The sequence below is a fragment of the Salmo trutta genome, chromosome 9 (assembly GCF_901001165.1).
Source record: "Salmo trutta chromosome 9, fSalTru1.1, whole genome shotgun sequence".
NCBI lineage: Eukaryota > Metazoa > Chordata > Actinopteri > Salmoniformes > Salmonidae > Salmo > Salmo trutta.
Window position 1 is genome coordinate 216,777 of NC_042965.1, and position 12,312 is coordinate 229,088.

General features: G+C 38.9%; 1 protein-coding gene across 4 annotated transcripts; it reads left to right on the forward strand.

The window, feature by feature from the left end:
* Nucleotides 1–1,661: 1,661 nt before the first annotated feature.
* On the forward strand, nt 1,662–11,276 carry ciz1b (cdkn1a interacting zinc finger protein 1b). 4 transcript variants are annotated; one of them, XM_029762015.1, is made up of 12 exons: nt 1,662–1,921; nt 2,558–2,636; nt 2,831–2,919; nt 3,313–3,399; nt 3,531–3,724; nt 8,318–8,448; nt 8,608–8,704; nt 8,828–8,941; nt 9,291–9,407; nt 9,500–9,578; nt 9,714–9,835; nt 9,973–11,276. In XM_029762015.1, exons 1-12 carry the CDS (start codon nt 1,810–1,812, stop codon nt 10,732–10,734), a joined length of 1,983 nt encoding a protein of 660 aa, XP_029617875.1. In that variant the 5' UTR covers nt 1,662–1,809; the 3' UTR covers nt 10,735–11,276. The 4 variants fall into 4 exon arrangements, with proteins under 4 accessions (XP_029617875.1, XP_029617874.1, XP_029617877.1 ...); XM_029762014.1 differs by having other exon boundaries at nt 1,663–1,921; nt 3,313–3,395; nt 3,515–3,724; XM_029762017.1 differs by lacking the exon at nt 1,662–1,921 and adding an exon at nt 1,934–2,235 and having other exon boundaries at nt 3,313–3,395; nt 3,515–3,724.
* Nucleotides 11,277–12,312: the final 1,036 nt, after the last annotated feature.

A 12,312-nucleotide genomic window follows, 5' to 3' on the forward strand; every position in this document is an offset into this window, starting at 1 on the left:
AGGCAAGCAAAACCTCAACAGCTGTGCTGGAATGCGAACAATATGGGTGCTACTTCGAGAACAAAAACTCTTGCATCTTTCACAGCAAATTGCGAGGGAGTCCTGGGGATGACTGGAGGAGCAATGGTGGAAGAGGAAGTATTGTGTGATTCTTTTGGCGCGAGTACAGTTGGTGAGAAAGAGTGGACGATGGTGAAGAAGTGAACAGTAGTTTATGGTTGGAGTGCGATTCACGAGCAAGGATGTTTTTTTGAGTGACCTGTTTGCTGTCTCGAAGACGGTGAAGGATGAATTGGGTAAAGTGGAATCAGTCAGAGTGACCAGGAGCAGTGATGCTGATTTTGTGTGTATCAAAAGTGCAAAAGGAGAGAGCTCTGTGGCTCAACAAGATGTCGACGTATGATGTGGAAAGCTATGATTTTTAGAGTCGGGCACCGGTTAAAGGTGTCATCTCTGGTGTCTCGTTGGACATAGAGGCTGTGTGGTTTAGGGTTAACATTCCAATTCCAGGAGTGGTAGATGCACGTCGCTTGAATCAAATGATAGACAGAAAGAGGGAGCAAAGCCTATTGTTTGATGAAGTGGTTCTCCCAACTTATGCAAACTTGGGTATGTGAGATATGCGGTGAGATCGTATGTGCAGAAGCCGCTGCAGTCTTATAATTGTAAAAAGTTTGGACATGTGGCAAGTGTTTGTCGAAGGAATAAATATGTAGTAGTTGAAGAGTCCGGTGAAGTGTATTGTTGTAAATGTGATGGAATCACATTCCCGAGTTCCCGGAGTGCCCTGTACAAATGAAGGAGGTCACAGTAGCTAGGATCAGGGCCATCCAGCAGGTCTCCTATGTGGAGGCAGTGAAAATAGCTGAAGGAGTGCGTAGAGAGGAGATGGTAGTGGATGTCCCACAGTCTGCAGCGAATGACATGCAGGAGAAGGAGCCTGACACTAATAGTGAAGAAGGTGGGCTTTGTTGTGTTTATAGCGCAAGTGATCAATTGCACTAGTCAAAAACATAAAATAATCAAAGACACTAGACATCATTGTGAATGCAGCAAATAGATTTCTGGATCACCAGGTCTTTACAGCCAAAATGTTACAGGGAGTACTGAATGAAGATGTTCCTCCTTCCCAGGTTCCTAAACCTGTGTAGGGATCTGAATTGTACAGTTTATTTAAAAAAAAAACATTCAGGGTAGTAGCGTGAATTTGGTTAGTGTTTTGGGTTTTTGGTAATTAGTATGAATTTGTTCATCCAAAACATGTTTTTGGGGTATTATTTAGTACTCCATACAGTAGGTGGCAGCAATACACCTTATGAGTATAGTCTGCCAATAAACATCAAAGAAGAACACTGCTCTAGCAAAGATTTGTATCACTAAACTAAGATAGATCACAGCTTGTCGTTTCCAATGGGGAACACATGAGTCATAGTGGGCAGAACAAGCAAGGAGGTGGGTAGAGCCAGCACGCGCTAGCGATATCCCTCCCATTGGCGCGTTCTAGTAAACGTATACATATTTCCGTTTGGGAGCGCCTACTCAGTGAAGTTCACGTATGCAATAACTCAATTGGCATTTGCACTCCTAAACAGACATTTTTTTTTTTTTTTTTACTTTGGCAAAGAGTAAAGTCTACAAAACGTAGTCCACTCTGTTCATAACAGATGCTACCTTTGGTAACAGAAAACTGTATTGAGATCAAATGTTTAATTTATTAGAAAAATTGCTGAATTTCGGCCAAAATCCATCCCGTTCCATCTTCTCCCTCTGCGCGTTAGTGGGCTTTCTCTCAGTGGAAACGCCAACCGGATGCTTATCTGTCTCATTATTCTATCTGTTTTTCTAGCTTCTGCCACCTTTCACCAAAGAACTTATCCTGTGCTTTCAACGCAGATGCGGAAGTGCGACACTGGAGGAGGCGGTAATTGAGACGCATCCAATGCAAAACACAAACTGACGAATTTTGATGGGGATTTATTTATTTGTTTAAATAGAATTTAGATTGACGCACCAGTATATCAATCGACTCTAGGGGATTCTTACATGCGGGACTTTTACTTAGAACATTTCCGAAATCCCCCTGACACGGAAGTACTTTTTTAGTGTTGCTGACGAGACGCTGATATAGTATTCATGAACTGGAGCTTGTGTACATAGCCAACAAACAAGTTTTGAAAGTGATAAACAGTAGCTACTGTCTTCGAAACCACCTAAATATATGTGCCACGGAAGTAGGTATTGTAAATGCACAGCTACAGCGCATTTCTTGTTAATTTGATATTTTCAGCTTGCTAACGTAGCTATGCTTCATAGTACAGCTAAACTGGCTAGCTGTCTAGTTTGGTAGTTAGCTAACGTCATCTAGACAAACTAAATTACTATGTCAGCTGTACCGTTAACCTTCTCCTTATCATAAGATACCGGATGTCTAACAATAACATGTTCTGCTAGAATGTAAACATTCAAGTTTATAAGTCAGAACCCATCAACTTAAAGTGTCTTGATATGCCCATTTCAATTTGTTATGATCTGGGTATGTGTTATCCTTGTTTTACAGAGATGCAGGAAGCGGAATCAGTTGGACAATTCTTTGCAAAGCAACAGGAGCCTGAGATGAAGAAGCAGAAGATGAATGGGTAAGTATCTAAGTGGAGTTGTTCAGTAGGGCTCACTGCACAATGTTTTGCCATGGAAAACAAAAGTCTGTCACTCTGTGGTCTACCTACTGAACAGAGCCCAGTTATTCTGCCTACCACCACAGCTACGTTAAATTTAAACCTGGTTGTTTTTTTTTATTAATCTTTATTTTCTGGACCGGTCTTATTCACAGGTCAGAAGAGCCTGTGAATATAAAAATTGCACAAGAAGCAGTCCAGAAGTCTGATAATAAAATGTCAACAGATGTATCTCAGCCTGTAGGTGAGTGTTTTGAAGATTTTATGGCACTTTTGATTCTGACACATTGCTGTTGTAATGAAATAGGAATCAAATCAATGGTATAGAGATTTGCAACTGACATACCAGGAGACATGAAATAGGTCATAAGGGGTGTATTTATTAGTGCACACTATAGCCAAACTCTTTGCAACTGACATTTTTTTCAATGAAAACCAAGTGTTTGTAATTGGACAAGTTCAGCATAGTCCCTTCGGCTGTTTGCTTCCATTTGGTTTCTAGTGAATATAGCTCTGCTTACAGCTAAACCACTGCCCTTATATATTGTTTATTTTTATATGTATCCTGCAGGTCCAGCTTTTGTTTTAATTCATCCATTGTTGTTTTAGTGCACAATATATTTTGCTTTTCGATTAGATATTTCTGCTCTCGAGTACAGAGGAGGAAGCACTTCCATTGAAGTGGCGAAGGAATATTGCGAAGAAAGTATAACAGCTGAAGTAGGTGGGCACTAAAGGAATTCAAGAATTTAATTTCATAATCCTGATTTTCAAAAATGTTCCATCTGCGAGTGTTGTCTGTGCTGACACTGGATGCTGTCCTGTGTGTTGGGCTAAAGCATGTTCTTGGGGTAGGCACATCCCTGAAAGTCACCATCCAGCAGAGCAGCGAGAGCCGGGCGTTCAGCACAGGCCTAGAGGAGTTGGCTGCAGCAACAGCCACGGGGACCCCCTGTGGTGTAGGGGGACAGTGTGAGGACAGTGACAGAGGAGCTGCGACTTACAGCCACTACTGCTACATCTGCAGTAATCCCTACCACAACCAGCAGGTGAGGACAAAGCCACACACACAAAGCTAGCACAAGTACTATTGTTAGTTTTTACCCTGTTTTTTAGAACCAGACAGACAACTATGAAAAGCTCAAACCAAGTTTTATTCACGCAATGAGTCAGACAGCTGAACAGACAAAGACATGTTCCCACCAGCACAAGTCTCCTCCTTCCCTCTAAACATGACATCTTTATTGCTAGGCAGGACGTTAAGTGATGTGGGTAATAAACTGTTCCTTCTCCCTTAATGTGACCTGACCTTGGCCCCCATTCTTCACTAATCCACAGCTCTCCACCCTTATCAGTGACCGCAACCATGTGATTGCCTTTCCCTTACTCAGTAACATTCCAAGCCCTTTGCTCATATTTCAAGTTTAGATGTCAGAACCCATCACTATAACACCAAATAGCTGCTTGGGGAATGAACTGTCAATATCATGCTTGTTAGTTCCTTTGAACCTAGGAAAGCAGAATGTTAGGCTTTCTCACATTCAGAAGTGATGCACCTGTGTACATCCAACTATATAATTGAAATAATAATACTTTTTTTGCAGCGTCACACAATAGAACACAGTTTTGTGTGTGTGTGTATATATATCTATATCTATCTATATATATATATATATAGATATAGATATAGATATATATATATATATAGATATAGATATATATATAGATATATAGATATTATTACACACAAAAAAATATATATATAGATATTATTACACACACAAAAAAAATATATATAGATATTATTACACACAAAAAAATATATATATATTTTTTGTAATTTTATATATATATATATATATATATATATATATATATATATATATATATATATATATATATATATATATATATATATATATATATATATATATATATATATATATAGATAGATAGATATTATTACACACAAAAAAATATATATAGAGATATTATTACACACAAAAAAATATAGATATTATTACACACAAAAAATATATATATATATTTTTTTGTTGTAATTTTATATATATATAGATATAGATATATATAGATATATAGATATTATTACACACAAAAAAAAAATATATATAGATATTATTACACACACAAAAAAAATATATATAGATATTATTACACACAAAAAAAATATATATATATTTTTTGTAATTTTATATATATATATATATATATATATATATATATATATATATAGATAGATATTATTACACACAAAAAAAAAATATATATAGATATTATTACACACAAAAAAATATAGATATTATTACACACAAAAAAAATATATATATATTTTTTTGTTGTAATTTTATATATATATAGATATAGATATATATATATATAGATATATAGATATTATTACACACAAAAAAAAATATATATAGATATTATTACACACACCAAAAAATATATATAGATATTATTACACACAAAAAAAAAATATATATATTTTTTGTAATTTTATATATATATATATATAGATAGATATTATTACACACAAAAAAAATATAAATATATAGATATTATTACACACAAAAAAATATAGATATTATTACACACAAAAAAAAAAATATATATATTTTTTTGTTGTAATTTTATATATATATATATATATATATATATATATATATATATATATAGATATATATATAGATATATATATATATAGATATTATTACACACAAAAAAATATATATATATTTTTTGTAATTTTATATATATATATATATATATATATATATAGATAGATAGATATTATTACACACCAAAAAAAAATATATATATTTTTTTGTTGTAATTTTATTTATATATATATATATATAAAATTACACACAATGATTTCAGGACTGAATGATTTCAGAAAGCATTCAGTCCCCTTTCCATTTTCCACATTTTGTTACGTTACAGCCTCATTCTAAAATGGTCTAAGTAAAAACATTTCCTCATCAATCTACACACAATACCCCATAATGACAAAGTGAAAACAGGTTTTTAGTAATGTTTGCCAATTTATTACAAATAAAAAATATATTATTACATAAGTATTCAGGCCCTTTGCTATGAGACTCGAAATTGAACTCAGGTGCATCCTGTTTCTGTTGATCATCCTTGATGTTTCTACAACTTGATTGTATATACCTGTGGTAAATTCAATTGATTGGACATGATTTGGAAAGGCACACACCTGCCTATATAAGGTCCCACAGTTTAAACATCTCTGACATAGCAAAACCAAGCCATGAGGTCTAAGCTATTGTGTCGAGGCACAGATCTGGGGAAGGGTACCAAAAACATTCTGACGCATTGAAGGTCCCCAAGAACACAGTGGCCTCCATCATTCTTAAATGGAAGAAGTTTGGAACCACCAAGACTCTCACTAGAACTGGGCGCCCAGCCAAACTGAGCAATCGGGGAGAAGGGCCTTGTTCTTGATCACCTCCCTGACCCCGATGGTCACTCTGACAGAGCTCCAGAGTTCCTTTTGTGGAGATGGGAGAACCTTCCAGAAGGACAACCATCTCTGCAGTACTCCACCAATCAGGCCTTTATTGGTAGAGTGGCCAGATGTAAGCCATTTCTCAGTTAAAGGCACATGACAACCCGCTTGGAGTTTGCCAAAAGTCACCTAAAGGACTCTTACCATGAGAAACAAGATTGTCTGGTTTGATGAAACCAAGATTGAACTCTTTGGCCTGAATGCCAAGCATCACATCTGGAGGAAACCTGGCACCATCCCTACTGTGAAACATGGGGATGACAGCATCATGTAGTGGGATGTTTTTTTAGCATCAAGGGAAATATGAACGGAGCAAAGTACAGAGAGATCCTTGATGAAAACCTTCTCCAGAGCGCTCAGGACCTCAGACTGGGATGAAGGTTCACCTTCCAACAGGACAATGACCCTAAGCACACAGCCAAAACAATGCAGGAGTGACTTCTGGACAAGTCTCTGAATGTCCTTGAGTGCCCCAGCCAGAGCCCGGACTTGAACCCGATCAAACATCTCTGGAGAGACCTGAAAATAGCTGTTCAGCAATGCTTCCATCCAACCTGACAGAGCTTGAGAGGATCTGCAGAGAAGAATGGGAGAAACTCCCCAAATACAGGTGTGCCAAGCTTGTACACAAGAAAACTGGAAGCTATAATCACTGCCAAAGGTGCTTCAACAAACTACTGAGTAAAGGGTCTGAATAATTATGTAAATGTGATATTACTGTTTTAGATTTTTAATAAGTTCACAAAAAAATTCTAAAAACCTGTTTGCGTTGTCGTTATGGGGTATTGTGTGTAGATTGATGAAGGGGGAAAAAAGCAATTCAATACATTTTAGAATAAGGCTGTGAAATGTGGAAAAAGTCAAGGGGAGTGAATACTCTCCGTAATGCACTGTAGATCTAAAAAAATAAAAATAAAAATTGCACCTTTACATAAGTATTCAGATCCTTTACTCAGTACTTTGTTGAAGCACCGTTGGCAGCGATTACAGCCTCGAGTCTTGGGTATGACGTTACAAACTACAAAATGAGGAAGACGTCAAGGGGTCTGAGTACTTTCCGAATGCACTGTACAGTATACTGAAGCCAAAGGTGCTTTAACAAAGTACTGAGTAAAGGGTCTGAATAATTATATAAATGTGATATTTCACTTTTTCTAAAATCCTTTTTTTCCTTTGTCATTGTGGGGTACTGTGTATAGATTGAGGGACTTTTAAAAAAACTTTTTTTTTTAATCCATTTTAGAATAAGGCTGTAACATAACAATGTGGGGAAGGGGTGTGAATACCAAATGTGAGCAGTGTTAATTTTGGCAGCTATTTTAGATTTAGTTTTAGTCTTGAAATACCCTTTAGTCTTAGTCACATTTTAGTAATTTCATCCTTCATTAGTTTTAATTATCATTTGACCAAAACTCTGGATAATTATAATAATAATTATCCTAGTTTTAGTCAGCCATTTTAGTCACATAGTCAGTGCATTGTGCACATTCAGATATCCTTATCCAACTAGGTCTACTATCCCCTCGTATACCTTAGCAGACAACATTGATATTGTTGGAGATTGTAACCAATGCCAGCCATAGTTAACCATATAGGCTATAAAGCATTGGCTACAGATTAAACAATTTACAGTTCTGATTTTCTCCCCATCATAACCATCAAGGTGGCAAATAAGTGGTTTCCTTGAAATGGGAGAATTTGAGCTTTACAAAAATGACAGAAGTATTACTATACTCCTAATATTCAACAAATTCTCATAGGAAAAAAGCTACCGCAACTCGTATTTGCGGACCATGGCGTGAGAGCAGCAACACCGATGAATGAATAACAGATGCACAAAGTGAAAATAGAGCTTTAGATGTGATCAAATCAAAAATGGCCAACATGAAAGTAAGAGAGCAAACATTGTTTCTAGTTGAGGTTATTTACAAGTCAAGTGTCCAGTCATTGCATCAGTTAAAAAAATTGACGAGTCACGGAACTGACCATCTGGGAGTGTGTCGGGGAGCCAGGCATATCATCTCAATCAGACCATGCAACTAAAAGATGTAAAATTAATTTTGTCTGTCTGCCCCTCACCTGCCTGCAGAATTTCCAGAACCATATGAACGGATTGGAACATCAACAGCGTATGATGGAGATTCAGCAAGTGAGCAATGCCTGTCTGGCCAATCTATTACCACGGGTTGGCGACTCCCTACAGGGCACACACAAAGTCGGGTAAGGGGCAAACTCTATTACCATATTACTCACTACACTTCTCTATCATCACAATGCGCTGTCAGTGTTGGTGAGACTGAGACACGGGGGCTGGCAGTAGTCAGGCAGCCTGGCAAATGCAACAGGGTAGATTTCAAATTCTGTTTGGCTACATTCCAGGGGCAAAAAGCCAGCAGGGGTGCAGCGCTGGTGTGCAACCTGCCAAACACACTTTACCGGCGAGCTCATCGAGCACCGGAGGACCAAAGAGCACAAGGTAAAGGTGACGTCAGAGAGAAGCACTAAGGTTGGGGAGAGTAAAAAGGCCAAATGGGCATTGTGGAGAATGGAAGCGGGTAGAGCCATAGCATTGTAAACATTTTCTTCTCTCTGCCCTAAGCTATCAAAACAGTCCTCACGTCCCTTCTGCACCGTCTGCAATCGCCAGTTCAGGACGCCACGGAAGTTTGTGGAGCACATGAAGTCCCGAGAACACAAGCGGAAGGTGGAGGAGGTGTGTGCATGTGAATAAACAACAGTAGTGCATAATAATGTGTGTTTATGAAATAGCAAATATTGTAGAATTTCTCATTACCATCCATGGACCTTTTAGTTTTTGGTTTGGGGCATTTTTCCTTGTTTATCATCTATGACTATTGACTAGGCTCGCTTGGCTACTAGCCACTTCAGGGGCAAATCCTAACTGCCACTCTAGTCAAAATTTCAATGCATTACTAAGTGAAAATTAGACAGTTGGGATTTGGCCCTCATGGAGCAATGCACCGTTCATGAAGCACAATGTCCAACAGGGGGCACTGTTTAGCTCAATGTTGATTCACCCCATGTCCTCCTTTTGAGCCCAGCTCCGGGAGGAAGGAGAGCCAGAGGTCATTGAGGAACTCATCACTGTGGATGCAGTGGGATGTTTCGAGGGAGAAGATGACTTTGAGGAGGAGACCCACGAGGAAGAGGATAGCAGGGTATTAATGGACAAAATTTCCCAAGGAACATAACTGCCATGCGTCGTGTATATTTCTTTCCAAGTGTTTAATTTCTCACTCTGTTTTTGCAGGGATCGCAGCCCGGTCAAAGAGCAGTCCCGCTAGAGCATGTGGGGGACTACGAAGCGTTTGATTCCGAAACACAATACGGTGATTATGCTGTTGCTATGATGACACACCCAGTCACTCAGAAAGGATTGAAAAAAACAAAACTGTAAGACAGAAAGTGAGACGAAGCATTGTTATTTATTTCCCACCTCCATATCTCTCCATTATTTTCTCCAGGTTCAAGCTTTGTTGTCCCAGTCACTGGTTTCCTCTGCAGACTGTGCCATAAGTTCTTCTATTTCGAGTCTACAGCCAGGCACTTTCACTGCAAGTCCCTCATACACTTCCAGAACTTACAGGTATGCGCCATAGACCCAATGGCATTCATACTTAGTGTCTTGTTGTCAAATGGCAGCAATTACTGACACACATCGCCTCCACAAAGTGCTTGCTCTCTTTTCATTCCTCACATCTGTCTCTTATGTCTCTGTATTAGAAGTACAAAGCCTTGAAGAATCAAAAGAGCTCCGCTGCGGAGGACACCGAGAAGACAAGGACATGCAGCCAAACAGTGGGGGACTCCCCTGACCTGAGAGAATACAAGGTGGTTATCCAAGTGGAAAATGACTGTACAAATGACTGCAACATGGCTAGGGACAACACACATCCCTGTGGTACCTCCTCTACCACAATCAAGGTGCATCCTGTTGTCTCTACTCAGGATAAGGCAGAGCAGGACAATATCTCCACTGCCCCTCAGCAGGTCTCAGAACAGCTGGACTCAGACTCCGTATTGCCAAATACCGCAGTCGCTGTCCATAGGCCGTGCTGCTGTGCCATCCAGCCTCCTTCTGGCTCAAGCTGTGGATTGAAGAACACGGTGAAGAGGTCTCCATGCCAAAGGTCCCAACCAAGCCTCCAGGAGTATGGGCATGATGTGACTGGAGAAAAATGCTCCTGCAGAGGTGGATGTGCTCTTGCTTTGCCTGCAGGGCAGCAGGACACAAACATGAGCATGCCTCAAACTGCAAGTGAGCCACCACGAGGCAGCCTCTTGGAAAGAGAGCATCTGCAGCAGGAGAGTTCCACACTGTTGATACCACATATACTCGAACTGGACGAGGACAAAGAACTAGTCAACAGAGAGGAAGTGGAACTAAAGGAGTCAGCTGGGATGAAGCCAGGAAAGTCAAGGACCACATCGAAAATGATGGCCTCCAAAATGAAATCCACAAGGACAACCCACACAAAAACCTGAGAGAGCAGGGTTGTGTTCTACTGAACACGACCCAACAGAACCCAGAAAATTAACACAAACTAGGCCTCACAAGTCGTTAATGATGATTAATGGGATATCTACACATTGGGTGTGTGTGAGAGATTGAATGAGTCGCCCTTTGATCTTCGTATGGTTGCACTCTCAAGACTCAAGTTACACAATAAATGCTAGTTTTGTTTGATAAAGTCCCTCTTTATATCCAAAAACCTCAATTTTGTTGCCGCGTTTTGTTCAGTAATCCAATGGCTCAAATGCGGTCACAACAGGCAGACAAATTCCAAAGAGTACCGGTAAATTTCGTAGAAACATGTCAAATTATGTTTATAATCAATCCTCAGGTTGTTTTTAGCCTAAATAATCAGTAATATTTCAACCGGACAATAGCATCGTCAATATAAAAGAAAAACAAGAAAGGCGCTCTCTCGTTCGTGCGTAGGAAACCGCTCTGGGGACATCCCACTATCCACTGACTCAAAGTTGTCATTCTCCCTAATTTTTCAGAATAAAAGCCTGAAACAATGTCTAAAGACTGTTCACAACTAGTGGAAGCCATAGGGAACAGAATCTGGGTCCTATCCCTTGAAATAGTGGATAGGCTTTCATTGGAAAAACAGCCATTTCAAAATAATGGCACTTCCTGGATGGATTTTCCTCAGGTTTTTGCCTGCCATTTCAGTTCTGTTATACTCACATACATTATTTTAACAGTTTTAGAAACTTCAGAGTGTTTTCTATCCAAATCTACTAATTATATGCATATCCTAGCTTCTGGGCCTGAGTAGCAGGCAGTTTACTTTGGGCACGCTTTTCATCCGGAGGTGAAAATAGTGCCCCCTACACTAGTGAGGTTAAAGAAAGTGCCCTTGAATCATGAGCTCAATCAAGTCTATGTATATATCGTTGTCTATTGCCTCCTTTTGAGCTCTGAACTAATCAGTCACATGCAATCCCATTCAGGTCAAAACTATTTGCTTTTGATCATTAAAGGGGCAATATCTCTACAATATTTACAGCTGTTCAATGGTTATTTCAATTGATGATTTACACCAATTAATTCTTGAAGAATATCATTTATAAATGCCTTATGAGCTTAGTACAACTATCTAAGTACAATGAGAATGGCGCCGGAGGGGATGGCTGCCGTTTTACGGGCTCCTAACCAACTGTGCTAATTTGTTCGTTTTTTTTCACTTTGTAACTTATTTTGTACATAATGTGGCTGCCATCTCGTAAATAACTTCTGGACATCAGAACAGCGATTACTCACCTCGAACTGAACAAAGATAAATTATTTAACGAGTCCGGCGCGAAGGATATACTGCTTTCTCGGGAACGGGCCTAAATCCCCGTCATTTGCATGAAGAAAAAGGGGGAGGAGATCGGGCTGCCTTCTGAGGATTCGTAGGTGAGTGAGTAAACTTCCACTACCATCCGTTCTATTGACCAACGTGCAATCATTGGAAAATAAAATGGATGATATACGATCAAGACTATCCTACCAACGGGACATTAAAAAATCTAATCAAAGTTTATTTGTCACGTGCGCCAAATACAACC